The sequence below is a fragment of the Tachysurus vachellii genome, chromosome 3 (genome assembly GCF_030014155.1).
Source record: "Tachysurus vachellii isolate PV-2020 chromosome 3, HZAU_Pvac_v1, whole genome shotgun sequence".
In the NCBI taxonomy this organism is placed as follows: domain Eukaryota; kingdom Metazoa; phylum Chordata; class Actinopteri; order Siluriformes; family Bagridae; genus Tachysurus; species Tachysurus vachellii.
The window spans coordinates 28,229,526-28,250,856 of NC_083462.1; the positions used below are offsets into that span (position 1 = coordinate 28,229,526).

General features: G+C 37.9%; 1 protein-coding gene across 1 annotated transcript in view; it reads left to right on the forward strand.

Moving 5' to 3' along the window:
* The window catches only part of xkr6b (XK, Kell blood group complex subunit-related family, member 6b), a 48,113-nt gene that overhangs the window by 20,753 nt on the left and 6,029 nt on the right, over positions 1-21,331 (forward strand). The window contains exon 2 of the mRNA XM_060866593.1: positions 20,371-20,567. Coding sequence (XP_060722576.1) covers positions 20,371-20,567 — 197 coding nt within the window. The remainder of the gene's footprint in view (positions 1-20,370; positions 20,568-21,331) is intronic.

Here is a 21,331-nt window from a genome sequence, read left to right on the forward strand (position 1 = left end):
AGAAGACAGGCTGTTTACACCATCAATTTTGACACAAAAATATTACAGTTGTATTAGTATTTTTAGGAAGCAGGTCAGCACTGTGTTTCACCAAACAAATTTATGAGTTTCCAGTGAGGTGGTCACACTCCAGGTTCTCCTGAGAGCTATAGGGCTAAAACAGTATCACAGTCATCTTTAAAGATTTTATCATTTTAGATTAGGCTCATACACACACACGCGCACACACACACACACACACACACACACACACACACACACACACACACACACTGGCCTACTTTCCCCAATTCGCTCATTCTAGCCTCTCTTCCTCCTCCACACCACTGTCACTTCAGGAAGATTGAGGGGCTAGAGGATAGTACCAGGATTTACAAATTATTATTATTTTTTTGTTAAGGAATTTGGGTATTAATAAAATAACCTGTAAGTGAGGTTCTCTTATAGAGTACAGAGCAAAATATATTGTATCTTTTTTTATATCCTTATGAAAATAAATTTTTTTGATGATTTGATTATTCTAATGCAGATATACAGTATATCACAAAAAGTACATGTTATTGAATATACAATTCATTTAAAGTTATCATTATTGATCACCAATCCTAGAGCCACCACAGTTCGACACTCCGATCGAGTCCAGACGTTTCCCTCTCACTTTCCCTCACTTGTCTTTTGAGCTGACCACCATGAGTTGATAACACCTATTTACTTCTATGTATTTATACCTGCTCTTTTACCACCGATCATTATGTGGGTTATTTTGCCATTCCAGTGTTCTGTGGTTTACATCTTGTGGTTTGCTTTCTGTTTATTATTCCTGGTTTTCTACTTGTTACTTCTGTGCTTCATTTATTTTTTTTATTTTGATTTCCTTGCATTCTCTGTTTACGGCTCAGATCATACATGATTGAAATTTTTTTAATGTTTTAAGCTCACATTTAAAAAAAACATGATTTTCTATGAAAGTATTTAAAAAGTAAATCTTCTAAAAAGCAAATTGTCAAAATAATATTTAATGATATCTTTCTCTTTCTTCAAGGACTTGACATGAAATCAGACTCCACTACCATTGTTTATCTGAACTTGTATACATTAAAAAATAAAATGTTGAGACCATCAGAAAAGGGCTTAATAAAAGGTGTAGGAAATTTCCATGGAAGTGTTTTATGTACTAATAATAAGTCTAAAGCATGAGGTTTAAAGGATTAAATCATAAATCTTAAACGTATTTGTACTGGATAGTAATTAAATAAAACAGATCAATTAGCAAAAATATTTTAATAAAACATGAACGTGAAGATTATTCCAGACCTTACACATAAGCATAAGCAAAGACACTTCAATTGTCTCACATGCAAATACCAAGTATTACATGATACTAGGACTATTTCTGTGCTGCAATATAACTGGCTGTATTTGGGCATGTGGGTGCACCAGCTGAGAGCTGGTAAGTGGCAGGGTGGTGGACTGAATCATGGTGAATCAGCCGCCAGTATGTAGGTTCTCAGAAAAGTAGTGAATGGAAATATGGTATAACTTATTCAAGTGGAGTGTGTACCCTTTTCCCACCACATTCTCAGCAAAACTTAATAATGTGATTAACTATTAAAGACAAACTGTGTTCAAACTGTGTACTTTCTCTCTCTGCACTGGTTTGATGCTGTGAGATACCGTGTTTATCTGCTTGGGTGGGTTTCCACGTACTGAAGTTCAAAGTCATCTCTATGCCAGTATTACTAAGTGTCACTGATGTAATGCATCTGTCTGTCTGACTCAAAGGCCAGTCTGGAACACTGAAATGCCCAGCATGTGTGGGTAATAGTAATGATATAACAGCGGGACATCGTGTGTGGTTATCTCTGCTTGCGTAGGTTAGTCCTTCTGTTTTAGGTTCTTAATTTCCTTTCTGTTTGTCTTGCTAAAATCTTGCAGTTATTGATAGAATGATGTAGGAATAAAAGGCTTTTCATTCTAGGTTTAATCCTGGAGGAATGTCACACACTTAGAAGAAGGGATAGAACTGCATTGTACCCAGGGTTATGAAACACTGCTCTGAAGTTTTTAAATCCACATTGCAGTGCCAAAAGTGTACAATGAGAAACAATGTAGGTGCTGAATTTAAGGGGAGAAAAATTATGTCGAATGGTGCTGGGAAAATGCGTCAATTGGAGTGAAGAGTTTCATTTTTACAGTTTTTTTTTTGTCATTTATGTGAAAGCAGGTTGTACTATGTACTATATCATGGTTGGTGACACTGCAAATATGCTAATAAGGAATACCTAGAGTTTAGGAATGTACAGAGTGAAAGGTCAGATTACAAATAGCCAGGATTAATTATTAAAGTATGAGCAGTCATCATACAAGATAACCCAGGAGTCTGTTTACAATCACCCAGGGAACTATTTCAGTGTGAAAAGCACTAAAGAGTGTTCAGGAATTGAATACATGGATCACATTCCATCATTTTATTCTTACCTTATTACTCAAATGCAGTGTTTTCTTTCCACTCTATCACCTAAATTGTCTTGTCAGTCCAGTGCAATAATTCCAACCATACTGTCCTACCCTTACTTCCCTTCTTTCTGTGTCTATACTTTTTCAGGCTTTCACCCAGAAAAAATCAATATGGATAAGGGGTTTGTGTGTGTGTGTGTGTGTGTGTATGTGTGCACGTGCGTGTGTATGTGTATGTGTGTGTATGTGTGCGCGTGCGTGTGTGTATGTGTGTGTGTGTGTGTGTTTGTGTGTGTGTGTGTGTTGCAAAGGTAATCAAACCATGGCTGTAGTTTTATGAATGAAACAAAAAACTTGGGGTTGCATTTTTTTTTTTTTTATCAGAAACATATGTCATTTCCAACCTCTGTGTATTTGAGGGGAAAAGTGGATGCATCCATGTTCATATTTTACTTGCAGTACTCTAGCCAGCAAAATGGACTGTATAATCAGTGCTATAAATTTACCACTGTGTATGTCTGTATGTTGATTTATCCAAAGCAAGCTCTAGCAGACGTGTCGACCTTAGTGAAATAGGAATTCTGAATTCTTTGGCCTTTCCTAGTTGGAAGTTTATGAGTTTACTAAATTTACCATCTTTTGGCCAAAATCTTCAGTGCATTTCAAATAAATAAGTAATGTAAGACTGCTGTTTTGTTGTATTATTGTGTTCTTGTGTATTTTAATTCAAACGTAGCACTCCTACACAAAATACATAAGCGTTGGCAGGTCTGATACAGCAATTTTACTATTTGAATTTAAGATCATGTAAATACAATCAAAACTTCTATAATGGCATTTCAGGGCAGTAATAAATATCTACATAAATGTAGAACTAAATGGTGTTTCAGAATTCAACCCTGTAAAAGCTAATTTTTTATTCTGGTGCTCACCAGATAGATACAAAGATTTGGCATCTCAGTCAGATCTTTATTTTAAAGATACTTATCTTTATTTTATGTTGCATGTTGATTGTTGCAACAAATTTAGGACCTCTGTCTGCTGTAAATGGGCAGATGTCTGGTGACAAATCAGTGAACATATCATTTAATTTGAAATAATATAATGGAAGCAAGGCAAAGTACATCCTATATGCTTGACCTCAGTTTTGTATCTCATGTTACATATATCCAATTTACTACATCAGCACACCAAATAAAATAAAATTTCTGAACCTGCCTAATCATCATACTGCCAAAATATTAGGCTACTTCTAGTACCTTGTTGAAAACAGGGCTACTTCTTTTACCTTGTTAAAAACATGGTATGCTAAATCAAGTCATATTTTATAGACTGGAAGGTTGGAACCTATATTATTAAATTGAGAATATTGACGATATAAATTGACAGTGAGTATATTTACAATATGCAGTATTAGACATAAACTATTAGATGTTCATTTCAATCCTTGCCTACTCATTAAGCCTAAACCATATTTTATCTCTTGCTTTTATACTTTAATGCTACATCATTTGACATATATTTTTAATGGGATTAAAGGAAAGTGCTTGTCTTTAAAGGCGGTTGTCTAGACACAAGTATCACAAATCTAGTCACTAACAGTATGCCCTTAGTGATGAGCCAAAGACATTTGAATCCTTTGTTGTAAATCCTCACAACAAAAGTGTTGTTAGTAATTAATACAACTTGTATGAAGCCTGACTAAAGTTGTATGGCTTAACCTCAGATAGAGATGTCACTCAAAGCCTTATTAGAAAGTGTAGCAAGTCATTAGTGCATTCTTCACACAGGCTCACGGAGACTTCTTTAATGTTGTGAGTCACATCCACTAAAGTCACAGACTCCATTCCTTACAATGCACTGCAGACTACAAGCATGACTGCACCAGACTCCATGCATCAAATTCAGATATGTTGTAGACCCTGGTCTATTACTTTTCTAAGCGATCCGAGTTCTGGTACTTCCGGTACCAGGTCTCAAAGTGGCCCTTTTTCCGATAGAGTCCCATTATAAATTTTTGGAGGTTTATAACTTGGCAAGCTTTTGAACTATCTACACCAAACTCGGCCAGCTCCTTTAGGGTAACACTCTGAACAAACTTTTAAATTGGTGTACCGACTGGCCTTCCGGTTGTGTTGCAGCCCCGCCCCCAAATTATGCAATATCAAAAAACTTTTTACAACATGGACATGTGACATATCAAAACACTCAGAACAATGAGGGGAACTTCCTCACGGGTATTCTGATGACGTTACGTGATGTCACATGAAAATAAAACATTAGCACAACATGGACATGTGGCATATCAAAACACTCAGCCCAAGGAGTGGAATTGCGTCACAGGATTTCGGATGACGTCACATGCTCGTCTCCACTTGCCTCCAAATGTTTTGGCACCCTAGCGCTCCATTAGATTTCACTTGCCTCCAAAAGTAACACTGATCCTTATGTCCACTTGCCTCCAAAAAGCGCCGGCCTTTGCGAATACTTGCCTCGTCAAAGCCAACATCAAAGTTTGTTGCGACAAACTTTAAAAATCTAGTTTTCATGTCTCTCACTTGTTTCCAAATATCATGTAATCACAGCCACTGTTTAAAACTTTTCTCTTTGATGTTGAGTAGATGTTCTGCTCTGTTTAGTCTGTAAGGTTACCAAGCAGCTTACCTTGTGCAGGTTGACCTGGATTTGAACATTGTGTTTTTTGGATTTTTGGAATTATCCTAGCCCTAGTAACATGACTGATCATAGTCTGTTTTTGACCCTGACTTTGCCTTTTACCTTTTGGATTTGTTTGCCTGGATGTAATACTGCTCACCTGCATTTGCAAGCCTCTTTCTGCTTCTGACATTATGTTGCTAACAAAAACGGTCTGCTTATTATATTCCTTAAAAAACCTAATTCACGTAAATTGCGAAACAAAGAATTGCCCACTTTCATTTTTAGCAATTTGTTTCCTGAATCTAAAGGTTTTTTTATAGGGATGATTCCTTATTGATTCCAAATGATCTACTATTCCTGATTTGACTAGATCAGTGCCACTAGATCAATGTGACCCACTAGCCCAGAGGCATTGCATGCAGTGATGGACATATGCTTAGTGTTGAGAGATGGCCTCAGGCCACAATGCTGTTCGTCTGCCACTGTGAATCGCTATGTGACAGTACATGCCTAGAACTGGTAACATAGCCTGGTAACTGTGGAAACCTGGTTCCAGAGGCATGAAAAATAGCTAACAAACATATATATATAAAGACATCTGTTACAGGAGTTTTAAATAATTGTAACCCATTACAGTACACTGTAAGTGGCAAAATCTCAGATGACTGAATATGAAATATATGTGTGTGTGTGTGTGTGTGTGTGTGTTGGGGTGTTACAGTAATTGTGCTTGTTTATCCTTCTGTGCTTGTTCGTTGTTCCAGGATTTTCAGAGATGAGAACGCAGAATATAATACAAAACTGATTTTGTGCATTTTTGCTGGAGAAATCCCCTCCCAGTGACTATGCAGATGTTCAGAGGTGCACTCACATCTATCATCATCAGAACGGCGCCACTAAGCTGTGAGGCGGGCACCCACATGCACCTAGGGAGAAGGGAACACTATCAACATGGCTTCAAACATTACATATGCGCTATCAGACGTTCTCTAAGCACTCCCCCTGCGAGAGCTCTGTATGATGCTTTTAGTTTACCACACACATGCTCATACGCACATGCGCGCATGCATGCACACACACACACACACACATACACACACATATACACACATTTTCTATTTCCCGTTTCTGTCCAGTGCTGTAGTGAGGGTTAAACACGGTGTATATTCATATTCATCTCTACTATACTTCTCTTTCCTCTCTCATTCTAATTTCCCTCTGTCACTCATTCCCCCACCTACCCTGAAGAAGCATAGCGGATATGTCCGGCAGGGCTTGAGAGAAGAGATGGGCGGGGGTGGACGTGAAATGGTACAGTCTGATAGATGGAGCGGGGGAGAGACAGAGAGACAGAGTGTGTGAGTGGAATAGCAAAAGAGCCCCAGAGATGAGGGTTAGAAGAAGGGGGGAGGTGGAGGCACAGAGCCAGAAAATTGCCTTGCTTGTTTGGTGATTAGTTTACCTCCTGGGTTCTTCTTTTCTTTTTGTGGTCTTACTTGCCTTTTCTTCCTCTCGCTCTTCATCCTTGCTCTTTTGCTCAGATCATCTCCCCATCATTCAAACTGTCTTTCTTTTTTTGTGATTGCCACACTCTACAGCTCTCGAGCTTCCTCAACTTGTCTTAAGGCTGGAACATTATACTCAACACAATAGCTCATAAGTCCAAAAATTTCTCTTTTAACACAGGAAAGGTCACACAGCTGCTTCCTGGTCAACTGGTATGCAGAGGGGAAAAAAAGTCCTTTTGAGAAAAAAGTAACATTCTTTGTGCAGAACGCAGCAGTGAATCAAGCTATTTACAATGACAAATCACCCACTTATAAATGCAGACACCAGCAAACAGTCGGCAAAGATTGTGTGCTTTGGAACTCAGAAAAGGTTTTGCTTGTGAGCTGCCACTGATCACAGGCCAACTTAGCAGCAAAAAACCACCGGGAATCACATCTTTGTAAGAGACATTTAATAGTAAGACACCATTTCTTTTTTTCTTTCTCACTATCTGCCAATGTCAGTATCATGCACTCTAGTTGGGTCAGTTTCAGTAGCTAGCAAGCTTCTGAAAGGCAAATAGGTCAAGCTCTGTCTTTTCATCTTGGCTTAGTCAAGCCTCTTGTTTGCTTGATCTGAGCTGTCATTCTCCAAAGGAACAAAAAAAAAATCCATCCTCTTCCATACAGTGGAAATCCCCCACTTTGACTTTGTGTTTAAAATCAATAGGAGTTGCCATGGTTTTGTTACCTTCTGTTCTGTTATAGTTGTCCAAAGTCATCACACCTAGCAAACTCCCGTGTTTTCCTTCGTCAATATGATAAATATTATTATTAATAAAATAATAGTTTTTATGAGATACAAGGTTTTCACAAAATATCACATGCACCAAAAACGGACTTACCAAATATATGAACTATGTTTCACTTCATAGTATGAAGTGGCCAAGTAGTTTATTATACTATCAGTATTTAATGGTTTTAAATAGTTAGGATATATTCATTCATCCATTCATAGTCTGTAGAGCCTACACAGGATCTCGTGGAACAAGGAGCTCATCCGAGGGGACTCTGAGCACAGGGTGGGGATAATATGTGACTAATTAATATATAACTATGTGGTTTCATTACACAAAGCTTGAAATATCACAGAAATGTCTATTAGTCAAAATCAGTCAAATATGTTTAGAAGCAATGATGGGTCAACATTAGGGATTTAGCCATTGTTAACCAGGCTTACCTGAAACCAGAACTAGCTGAGATCTAGTCAAGACTGAGCCCAAATGAGTTCAAATAAAAGCAAGACCAAGTTAAACCTGATTCTGAAATCCATCAAATACTCTAGAATATGGCCAGGTATAGTGGACACCTGAGAGTCAAGCCCAGATATGGTTTTGAACATCTCATTCCAGATTTATTCCCCCTTTACAGTTATAATAACCTCCTCCATTCTTAGAAGTCTAGATGTTGGAGTGTGGCTGTGGGGATTTGTGTTCATTCAGCTACAGGAACATTAGTGAGATCAAGTGCTGATGTTGGATGAAAAGGTCTGGGGTGCAGTCAGTGTTCCAGTTCACACTTAGGCAGGCCCACATACAGTATGAGTATGATGGTCAGGTGTCAATGTTGTAATGTAACGGAGTACAAATACTTCGTTACTGTACTTAAGTAGAAATTTCACGTATCTGTACTTTACTTTGCTATTTAAATTTGTCAACTTTCACTTTTACTCCACTACATTTCCTAGATAAAATGTATACTTTTACTCCGTTATATTGCCACTAAGCGTCTTCGTTACTCGTTACTACAAAATAAACTCAGAAGAAATGTGTGCGACTGCAATAAGGGAGGTTTGGCAAATCACTGCTCCTAGATTGCATTACGCGCCGCACACTCTACGAAGAAGCACAGGCACGCGCAGTCCGAGCTGGAGGCGTTTATCTATAACGTTAATCGGCGGAAAGCCGCAAAGACGCCAACCAAAAGCAGTGAAATTTCACTATTCTTATTACCAGAGTTGATAGCACAAACAAAATATTAATGCAAACAATCCATTCAATACTAAATAAAAAAATAACATTTATTGATTTGGTCTTTGTCTTGTGAATATTTTTTTCATTGGACACACTGTTTGTAGAGAATGATCACATACATGAACTGATTTGATTCAAGACTGGCATCATTACATCATGCATAAAATTTTGGTGTCCACTTTTGCCATTTAATAATACCATAACTTTTGGCTTACTATGTAGTCATATAATATATAATATAAAACTCTTCTTGTTTTAAATTCTCACTGAGGGCTAAAACCCACAAAAGATGAAATCCTAGAACCGCCCCTGCTCTTATGCCTACAGAAAATCACTGAAATTTTACTTTTTTACTTTTACTTCAAATACTTAAGTACATTAAATATCAGAAAATTACTTTTGATACTTAAGTACAGTATATATCAGATACTTTAAGACTTTTACTTGAGTAATATTCTAAAAGGTAACTTTCACTTCTACCAAAGTCTTTTTCTAGTACGATACTTGTACTTTTACTCAAGTATTGCTTTCTAATACTGCACTTTATACAACACTGTCAGGTGTCCCTTTGGCCATATAGCTAATCCTTTAAAAAAAAATCCTTTATAAAAGACACTATGAACACAAAAACCATAATCACCATATTGTACCTGTGCCAAACCATTTTATTTCATCAACATAATGAAAACCATAAACTGCTGTCACAAAAAATTACAAACAACTGGGAATTTAAAAAAAATCTTTTCACAGTATTTTTTCAACAAGGCAAAGAGTATCTACAGTAGCAGGAAAAGATCACGTGGGAAACTTGGCCATGTACAGTAAGGCCATGTGTGCTCTGTGTGGTGTAGATAAATGGACCAGTTAAAAGGACTCAGTGCTAATCTACTACTCATATGTATCCAGCCACAGGAGAGCAGAGCATCTATTTACAGGAGATCAGCCAGCGAGAGGCATGGCCACTGTTTTTTTGGCTTGAGAACAAATTCAAATGGGCGAAGCTTCTACCCAATTTGCTACTATTTACAACCCCAGGGCAACAGAGCTGTGCACATGTGCATTCTGACTGTGATTAAGGAGCAGCATGTAAATTTTTTTTGTAGCTGAGGATTTCTTCTCAAGAACTAGGACACAAGGACAAAAGCATACAGTGACACTGGGTCTAGAAGAAGTTGCATAAGGACAGTTTGCTACGATGATGGCAAGGTAATATTTCCTCGTTAGAAAAGTAAGCACAACTCTGTACTGATCATGATGATATGGTTTGAGTCTTTCCTCCAAAGCCTTGATGTAAACTAATTAATCAGAGACTAATATGGCAGTCCAGGTGACAGTGAATGGGAGGTAATGGATGACTGCATGGCCGTGGCTTGCACTGCCAAAAGGAAGCAATTGTGCTTTCGTCACTGCCACCTCCCTCGTCCTCCCTCTCACGATGAGCTCATGGTCATGTGATCAGCAGCATTGCAGCCCCCATGAGCAGGCGGTTGCTAATAGTGACAAAATGTGGCCGTGTGGAGCCAGGCAGAGTGTGAGAGACTCAGAGATCCACTGATGACTAGGAGCTGTGAGACTGTGGGAAACACACAAATACACACACACATACAGATCCAAGGGAGTCAAGCTTCTGTTTGCAAATAAAATCCAGCTTTACTGGAGTCAGTGGTATACAACTCAGCTCTATTTATTGTATCAGTATTGAAATTAGCTTGAAGATTAGTTTAGAAAAGACCAACACTAACATGTGTCCCGAAAAATGCCTTTTAAATCCTAGAGAGATTTTAGTGTTGTTAATTATTTGAGCTGTCACCACAAGAGGCACACATGCTGATTCCTTAGTTCCATTGGTGCATTAGTCACTATTTGACAAAGAAAGTTGTTTACTGCCAGTGAGACCTGTGAGGAGCTGTGGAGCTGTCACAACACTGTCAGTGAAGGTCTAATGTACTTAATCTGCACGTCTCTCTCCTTCTACTCTCATTTTCCTGAAGAGTTCCTTGTGCCTCTGTTTCCTACACAGACACACAGTCACACAAACATGCATTCATATACACTTAACAGTTGTAGTTGTAGACAGTTGCAGATTTTGACGAAGCTGTAGTCTGTGATAACGTCACTGACCAAAAGGTAATGGGGCAATATCTGAAATTTGTCCACACTGACAAGTAAAATAGGGCAACAACAGACAACAACAATAGCAATTTATATTTTTAACTCTGGCTTGCTTTTAAACATTCAACCCCTTCCTAATTACATCCTGTAAAAGTGCTTCTGTGATCTAAGCCACACATATTGTGTGAGTAATGGACATACATGAATAAACACATGGACATTATGCAAGCACAGATATACTCAGACCCCTGTTATGGGAATACAGCAAGGGAAGCTGCCAAGAGGATGAAATAACTATATGAAATATGTCTCTTACTTTTGTGGCTAATTACAGACATTTTATCATATGTAAAGCATCTCTGGTTGTTAGTTTAATTCCTGTAAGTGTCCTAAAATACCAAAAGTCAGGTAGTAAAAGAAAAAGAAATAAGTGTGAGCTTTGGGGTTTTTATGCCAATTTAAGCTCTTAAACCACTATTCAGTACGGCATCAGAATGATTGTGAGTCTGTTTACGTTTCATGTTTTGTGTATGTGTGTTTCTGTGTTTCCTTGGGTACTCTTTTTCAAAATGGTTTGTCTGGATGCATGCTGGGCCTGGATAAGGCTCACTCAGGTGCTGTACTATTTCTCGCTCTCTCTGTTGTTCTCTCACTGTGTCTCAGCACGCAAAGTACACTGCTCTATTTGACCTTTCTTTCACTTAGTCTCTATCACTTGCAGTGGGGTAAAGTCAAATTCATTGCCTCTAATCAGTTTTGTGTCACATTTACCCCTTAGCTAATGGTGTTTATAGCTTCCCCACTATGTCTCTTCATTATGAATGTGCTAGATTTTGATTCAAATTGAAGGTCTTGACCCATATCTGTATAATTTGAAGCAATGCTCCTCTGCCACATGATGGGATGCTTAGATAATTTCATGAGTGTGCAGGTGTACATGTTTTTCTATTAAAGTGGCTATTTAGAGCATAATCAGAATCTACACTTTATTTGGCAGCAAAGAGTTCAAGGCTCGTCTCTGCTTATTTGAATCATTGTGTCTCCTGCCATAAATGTTATGTGGGTTTCACTGATACAAAGAAAGGCTTTTGTGTCCCACCGGGAAGATTTTAAGCTCAAACTGTCTTAAAATGAGGCATTTTCCTGCTTCCTCTGGGGAGGATTGGGAGCCTTTAAATCTGCCGCTGTCACACTTTCATAAAAGCCCAAATTGAGTTCCTTGCCATTTGTATGCTTTTTTTCTTCTCCTCTCAGTGAATAGGACCGTAGCTATAAATACTTCAGACACAGAGTGCTAAACATATTCTGAATAATGAGGGGAACCAGAACAGAGGCACAAAGTCATGAGAAACAAGAAGGTAAAGAGAAACAAAAGGTGGTCAGGAATTTGAGCTCTCGCAGTAGGTAGTGTAGCAGACCTCATTGACAGTCTCAGCAATGTTCCTTCTCAACTTTATGGAGTGACTCACTGGATGAGTCATGAATCCTGCTTCACAAACACATAAACCTCTCATCAATTACATAAACAAAATCATATTCAGACATGCAGGCCCTTTACCCTCAACCCTCTCCACATCTGAAAATGTCTTTCTCATAACACACACAGAAGGCAGCCAAGATGCCGTCTGTAGTGTTCAGCAGGGGTTACGCACATAGCTCCAGATCATTTCAATGCAGTGTGTTCCAGTCAGTATGGCTGCTGGAATCTGTAGTACTCAGAGTTCATGGTAATGACCTCATGTTCCTTTTGATAAGTGATGGCTGTTTTAGATGGGAGGGAAAAAAAGTATTTTAAATCTTTCAATACATTGACAGTAAAATTATTATGGTTTAAGACATTAAACTTATTATGGTGTAAGACAGACAGGCAGCTTTATATCCAGCCATCCATCCATTTTTTTGTAAAGCATATCAAACACAGGGCTGCAGGGGAACTATGGGATCTATCCCAGAGGCTCAGGGCACAAGACAGGGTGCAAACCCATCAAAGGGCACAAACACACACATGCATGCAGCATACAACTTACAAGACATGTCTTTTATCTGGGCAAAGAAACTGGAGTACACATGGGAAACCCCAGAAGAACAGGGAAAACATGCAAACTCTAAGCACACATGAAGGTGGGAATTGAAGCTGGTAGGTGTGTGGCAAATGTGCTAACCACTAAGCCCCACAGGCCCCACAACTGCTTGTGTGAATTTTAATTTTATTTAAAAGTCTTTAAAGAGTCATGTAGTGTAACACCCCCCCCCCCCCCCTTTTCTTTTTTTTTTTTTTGCTTTTTGTGTCACTTGTACTTAGTTTACATTTAGTTTCTCTTTCTTTGGCATTTTAAGGGGAAATTGCGTAAATCATTCAATTTAGATCAGACATCGTAATTCACAGTAATTGTAGATGTGTCAGCAAAGTTTCAAACTGTTCAGCAAACTGAAACAAATCAGCCAAAATGCACAGAAAATCTAGTGTATTAATCACCTGCCACAGCCGTCACTGTGAGGTCGTATGGGTCCAGCTAGAAATCAGCCCCAGGATTGCTTCTTCATAAACCTCACTGTATGTTTCTTTTGGTCATTGGTTGTGTTGTTGCACTGGGTCCTGATATTAAACCTGATACTGATATCTATTTATCTTCAAAAGACTGGAAGGTTCAGCCCTGCTAGGCCATTTATGCCAGCTACCCATACATGTAGCCACCCTCAGCTGCACCTGTCTGTTTTTATAATAGTTTCTGTACAGATGAAGTGCATGTGTAGTTTAGCTTGTTTGCTTGTATACAGTACATGTATCTCTACTCCACCTTTTTACCCTTGTCTTTTATCCTTTAATTCCCATCCAGACAATGCCTGGTCTACAAGTAGGCCTTAATTATGCAAAAACAATGCTTAAATAATTTCTTGAATCGTTAGTCATTAAAGGATGGGTGCAGCAGGATACAGTTTGGATCAGTGGCACAGACAGGCAGAACACTTACACATGGCCTGGCCAGCTATGCCAAGTGCAGGCTAGCTAACGAGGCGTGAGCAAACGCTATGATCCCAGCACGAATAATTCATGGGAACATGTTTCAGGCTACAGTGCCGCAACAAGACTCAGTGAGAGGCTTCAGACATGCCTGTCTATGTGTGGATTTCTATTGTGTATATTGTGTATGTTTTATATTAACATTGCCATACTTATGTTTTACATGAGTTTACACAGAATTATGGATCTTTCACTTTAATTACATCTATGGAAAAATATCCACCTCCCACGGGAAGCCTAGTAATTGAATTTTATTTATCTCATTTGCCCATTCATTTGCTCTTATCTTGTTTACTGTTTCCATGCTTTGTAGTGAGGTCTGAATATAGTGTTTCACTGTATTTGAATAAAGCATATGCGTAAAGAAGAAGGTTCAATCATGGCAAAAGTGTAATTTTTTATTTATTTAAGATTAATACGAATTGATATTTATGATGCATGCACAGAAAGAACTGTTACCTTGAAATCTAGGATAATTCATTGCTTACACTAGGAGTATGTGTGTATGTGTATGTGTGTGTGTGTGTGTGTGTGTGTGTGTGTGTGTGTGTGTGTGTGTGTACAAATTTAAACTAGTAAAAAATACCACAGACAGTAAAGATGCTACATGTTGAATATGTATCATGCTTTAATTAATAAATTAATGTTAATTATTGTAAAGTAATGTAATATAAATCCAAAATCAGGATTTAAATGGAGTTAATTGAGGATTTGCCATTGTTGAAAATCACTATTATTTCAGGGAATACGAGACCCCGGCATGTGTTGGGGCCTTTGTCTCCTAGCACCCCTGACATTTACAAGACTAACAGAAAATGTCAGTGAATGCCAAATGTTACCTCAGGTTATGATGTAGCTCTTGAAAGGCTTGAGCTATTGATCCCTAATTTCTCTTCAATCCCCTTGTTCACTTTTGTTGCTACTCTTACACACTTATACTTCAATCTGATTTACTTGCACTTCTTGACAGCTCTGTGCTTAGATGCATGTTGATGCTGTGCATCATACATAAGGTGGTTAATATGTCAAGCTTGGGTAGCCTCTTGTAGCCCAGTAATCTTATGCAATACATGGCTATACTAAGAGGCCAGTGTCTGAAAAATTACTAATAAATTCAGTTGTAATGGTCTTATGCATTTAATGCATGGTCTGCGGCTTAGGATTCGACTTCAGCTTATCAGTTTTTTACAGCTTACCATGGGATCCTATGTGATTAAATAAGTTTAAGAAAATGAATTATTAAGCTTACTTAATGTAGTATGTGCAATTTAAAAATATTTCATTCAGTCACTAATGAGTTGTGTAAATGGCCTTGGATAGTCAGCCCCAGTCTTTCAAAGATAAGTCATATAAGGTTTTGATTTTAGTTTCATCTACATCAGATTATTTGCTGTTAACAAAAGACTTAAGTTGGAGTATTATGGACTTTTGTCGAATCATTTATCACCACAAATGGTTAGCACACTGATATGAAGATGAGAGGCTGCTAGCAGACAACAATTTACCAAACAATTAAATTCGGTATTCAATAAATAAACCTTTCATTCTAATGTATGTATGTATGTATGTATGTATGTATGTATGTATGTATGTATGTACTGTAATGTATGTATGTAATGTATGTATGTAATGTATGTATGTACTGTAATGTATGTTATGTATGTATGTATGTATGTATGTATGTATGTATGTATGTAATGTATGTATGTATGTACTGTAATGTATGTATGTATGTATGTATGTATGTATGTATGTATGTACTGTAATGTATGTATGTATGTATGTATGTATGTATGTAATGTATGTATGTACATAAATATGTAAAGTCATGCTGTTATGGAAAATTAATCAACATCTTTTGACCAGTGAGATTCCAGGCTTGAGCAACATCTTGCCAGCACCCAGCTATCCATGACCAGAGTCGTTAAAAGCCTTGTCTAAAAACATGCACTATGCAAATATGTAAGAACTGCAGCATAATAAGAATACACAAACCTCACCATATGGTGCTAAGCCTGAGGAATGTTCTCAAGTGACTGATGTGAACACTAAGGTTTAAACAGAAATGTGAACTACAGCTTTTTATTCCCTTCTGGAATAGTGAAGGCTGTGAAGGCTAAGGCCAGGCTATTTCTGTCCATTTCCAAGTTATTGTCTTCGCTTGACTGGCTTCACATCATTATCATGAACCAGGCTCTTCTGTGCCAGCGGAGATTTCCCAGCACTAGAGACACTGGTGTGCAGGCAGGCTTTCTCTGGCTTTATATTGCTATAAATCAAACTAAAGAACACACCACATGCAAGCACAGGAAAATTGAGAGAACTTCAAATGTCTGAAAATGAAAAGTAAATGACGGCTTTGTGTCATTGGTTTTTTTTTCCTTATTTGCTGTACTGAGTAACATGTCGTTTGCATCAAACTCACTCTCCTGAAGATAACGTGCTTTACTGGAGCCCACAGTGAAGCGTTTTTGTTACCGTTGTTACTAATGTTTGCCACCAAATGTTCCTTGCTCTTCTTCATAATTACCAGCTCCCATTGCAGCCATTACGCTCTGCCACAAACACAAAGATGATTATGGCTCTAATTAGCCACATCTGAGTGCGGAGTGGCAGGGAGTGATTACGTTTCATTCAAAATAGTTATGAATTTGTAAAGATAAAAAAACATAAAGGAGTCAAGAGTCATTTAAAGATATGTTTGTAGTTGACTCAGGAATATTCAAGAAAATAATGGTTGCATAGTGTATACAAGATAAAATGTAGGTTTTTGGTCATAAAAATACAAAATAATAAATCTACTGCTCCTGTTTCCTTGTATTACAATAGTAAAACAAGTGCAAGTTTGTTTCACAAACATATATTTATATATTCCACAAAACAGTGAATTTTCAACAACAGAAAACAAAGGAAGAAGACTTTCACTTCCTCTATAGTGGTGTATAGTAGGAGAAGAAGCCAGGTAGCCTTTATTTTTGTCAGGTATATCTATGTAAATGAACACACCTTTTACAGCTCAAACTGGATGCTTAACCTTTATGAATTGTTTGTAAAAAGAAAGAAAAAATCAAAAAGCATTGTTGTTTAAATTTGCTGCTAATGCTTTCCGGGCTCCAAAATATCCATAAAACCAGAGCTGTACTCAAACACTTTTAAGTGTTTATATGTTAAATGAGATTTAAAATGTATACTTTACGAGAATTTAGGAATACACTTGCAGATAGGTTTTTGGATGAAATAAACCTCCATTACATTATATAACCATGTAAACATGAAAAAAGCACTGCAAAACTCAAATCAGCCTCAGCAGGACTACAGCAACATGACTGGCTGGCTCAAGAGTAGAAAAAAGGACAGGGATAATGTGCAGACAACATGAAAGGGTCAAGCATAAGGAGCATGTTGGGTGAACGGAATGGAAGGAGCAGACATGAGAGGGAAGAGGGAACAGAGGGGTTCTAGGCTGTCAACCTCCTGATCAACACAAAGCTTACAATCAGATCATTCTCTCTATCTTAAAATAGAGAGGGTTTAGAATACAATTGGGAAAATCTGTAATAAACTGTTAATGACTAGTCAGAGGTTATTAATGAATTACATGAATATAAAAAGAAATATAAAACGAGCAAAGAATAGAATCTGACTTCTGCTGGGCTTCAGGAACAAGTTACATGATTTCAATCCTCAAAAGTGAATAAATGTATACATACTGATTGGCATACAGAGCATTCACACACAGTGTAGTACTGTATAACACACTCCACTAAAAACGAAACAGAAAGTGTGGAGGCTCACACCAAATTCACTATCCTAGTCCTATCAGCCTTATCCAAAATCTTCTTATGCTAGGTCTAGTCTTATAACTTCCGAGTTGTGCAACTGAAAAGCATTCACCTAGTTGTCAGGAATTTATGTGTTTGAATCTCAGCAATGACAACAGCCAACTGTAGTGTACAAAATTGGTTGGGTGCGAGGGATGCCATACTCTCTCTCCCACATTCAACCACAGTAAAAATCAAATCGTAAAAATCTGTGAGCTCATGTATGTGGAAGAGAAGGATTGCACTTTTATTTATAGTGTGTTCCACTGCCCTGTGACGCAACATGCGCAACAGTTTAAAAAAGGTCAGAACCATGTTAGCCATCATCCTCCCTGATTGTTGTCTTATGAATAGGCATGTGACAAAAGTAATGAGAAAAATTATAATAAATGACAAAAAATGTAATAAAAATATACAGTACATTAACAAGACCATATGTTTAATGTATAATCATCAACAAATGCTTTGCTTAACCAACCAGTAGGACTCTTAGGTACTGTGCTCTAACACTAGATCTTTCACAAATAATTATTATATAGTTGAAATTAAATTCTATTTAAAATACAGAGAGTGCAGGGACATGACGTTACTTTGGTTTATCTAGGTAAGCCATACTAGTCTATACATGCAATACCTGCCCCATCAAGGGCTTCTCGGTTTGGTGCCGGATCCATCAAAACAAATGAATGATCGAACGAACAAATGATAAAGATCTACATTGTTCAAATCTGCAGCATAAATAATGTTTGTGATTGTTGTAAAGGTATCATTTGATAAGTATATTTTTTTAGTTGTGGATAATTTGCAGGTCAGTTTAAGCCAGAGGGGGCATGGTGGTTTAGTGGTTAGCACGTTCGCCTCACACCTCCAGGGTTGGGGGTTCGATTCCCACCTCCGTTTTGTGTGTGTGGAGTTTGCATGTTCTCCCCGTGCCTCGGGGGTTTCCTCCGGGTACTCCGGTTTCCTCCCCCGGTCCAAAGACATGCATGGTAGGTTGATTGGCATCGCTGGAAAAATTGTCCGTATATCCATGCGTGAGTGAATGAGAGTGTGTGTGTGCCCTGCAATGGGTTGGCACTCTGTCCAGGGTGTATCCTGCCTTGATGCCCGATGACGCCTGTGATAGGCACAGGCTCCCCGTGACCCAAGGTAGTTAGGGTAAAGCGGTAGAAAATGAGTGAGTGAGTGAGTTTAAGCCAGAAGTCACATTAATGACAAATCTGGGTGTCACAGAAATGTTAACGTGAACCAGCTTGATAGCTTGGATCTGAGCAAAATATTTGAATTGAGTAATAACTGTATGTTTTTTGCCACTGTCTAATTCATAGTCTTTCTGTCATGCATTCACACATGCTTTTAAACATCCAGACTCAGGAAATACATAATAGCCTCATAATTATCCAAAGGTGAAGCCTCAGTCTTTAAATAGCAAGTCCCTCACATCTAGGAGGCAGGATTTTCCACTACCTCACTGTAGAGCAGGAAGACTTAGCAGGTAATACTCTTTTATTACGCATCAGCTTTCACTAGAAATACTGAATTTTATTTTATTATCAATCTATTTGGTTAAAAATGAAGTCTCAGTGATGTTGTTTGCTTTGTCCTGAACTTCCCTGATGAAGGATGGGATCATAATAATCTCCAGAGAAACAGAGCATTAAATTCAGCTGTGTATCACATTCAGCAAATCTTGCAAAGTAGTGAAATGTACCCTCTAGTGGTGCCACACATGCACCACAGCCATTTTTGCAATTTTAGCTTGAGTAAGCAGTAATCCTGTGAGTGCCATTCACCTCACCTTGACCTTATGGTTGTACCTTAAATTAATGATGCAATATCATTTGCTTTGCTTATACCTGTTTCAGGATATTTAGATTACATTTATTAAAAACAGCTAATTACTCTCCCATTCTCAAGAAACAAAATTATTCCAGCAGTCAGGTGACTGTTCTACTGTTCTGTAATTGTTCCTCAGAGGTTAATATAACAGTGGGATCCCAGACGTCTGATCTCAGACTATCAGTTCCAGATGGTTGCTAACACGTCTCTGTCTCCATGCCTGCCCAGACAGACGCCTGCCTCCTACTGGCCATTTGTGTTTTGGCAGGATCCTCTGGAACATCACACACCAAACACACCCACTCAGCATGCTTACACTACAGTAATCTAATTTTAGTTCATAATTCAACAGATTCATTTCAAATGACTGTAAATTCAATAAGTATAACATTTCAATAAGTAAAATTTCCATTTTCACACACACACACACACACACACACACAGAGAGAGAGAGAGAGAGAGAGAGAGAGAGAGAGAGAGAGAGAGAGAGAGAGGTAAGCCACAAAAGGAACTGTTATTACTGATTGTTCGATTATGCAATGGTGCAATGTCTACATGTTATCATCTTATTGTCAGATCCTACTGTGTGAAAATGATATTTGCATAGTTCAGCCAAGTACCATAAATTATTTGCAATACCCAACCTGAATAAATCATAGCTAAGATGTTCCTTCTGTACTGTAAATTTACTGTTTTATTTTTCCACATTAGCGGACACTGATTATTCTGTTTTCTTTCTTTCTTTCTTTCTTTCTTTCTTTCTTTCTTTCTTTCTTTCTTTCTTTCTTTCTTTCTTTCTTTCTTCATAATGTTTACTTTATATTTGATTTTTCTTTATCTTGAATTTTCTTTACCTAACTATGGTTAGTGTAATTCCCTGTTGTTTCCTACAGTTTTAGACTGTCCTTGCTTTCTTTTCCTTGTACATCTGTGTTCTGCAGGTACATCCGGACCATGTACCTCGGCATACAGAGTCGGAGGCAAAAGGAAAATCATCGACGTTTCTACTGGGCCATGATGTACGAGTATGCTGATGTGAACATGCTTCGTCTCCTTGAGACCTTTTTGGAAAGCGCCCCACAGTTAGTGCTCCAGCTCTGCATAATGATCCAGAAGAACCGCGTTGAGACGCTGCAGTGTAAGGAATGCCCCAAGGCTCAGTGCTAGGACTGCTGACGTTTCTGCATTGTGTTACAATTTAAACTGCATCTGTGTTTTGAAAACATAAATGCCACACTGCCCTAATTTGTATGACCAGTTGAATTTCTAGGATTTGATGATACTTAGAGATTTACTATATTACAAAGTCATTTTTAAATTATGTATAGTTGCAACACACTGACAATACTACTGTTGTACATTATAGACGTTTCTAATTCAATGATTGCTTGAAATTGTTTTGATTTGCTTTTCATAATTATGTCCAATTTATGATACTCGTTACCTACATAAGCTTTGTTTCTTGATCAGAAATTAGCTGAAGATTTACTTTTACATTTTTCATGCATATATATGCTGGAGCACTAGGCACATAAAACATAATGCATTGGAGACAATTCTGCTTTTAAAGTCAGACTAGAATATGACTCTCTGGATCTCATGATTTTGTGTTGCATCAATCCATTAACAACTTTCTATTCATGTATCGATGATGCACATCAATACCTTGCCATGCTGTTTATCTAACAAAAAATATGACTGACTTCTGTATGAGTCAAAACAGTCTAAGAACTGTTATGATTGACACTTTTGAGTATCCAGAATTTGTGGGGGACAAGCCTTTTCTGCAGCTGAGCAGATAAATGTAGGACCACTGCTCACGTCTGAGGTGACAGCACTCAGCAACGCAGAAGTTTCTATGAACATCCTGAAGAAAACTGAGTTGAGCAGGATGAATAGTAA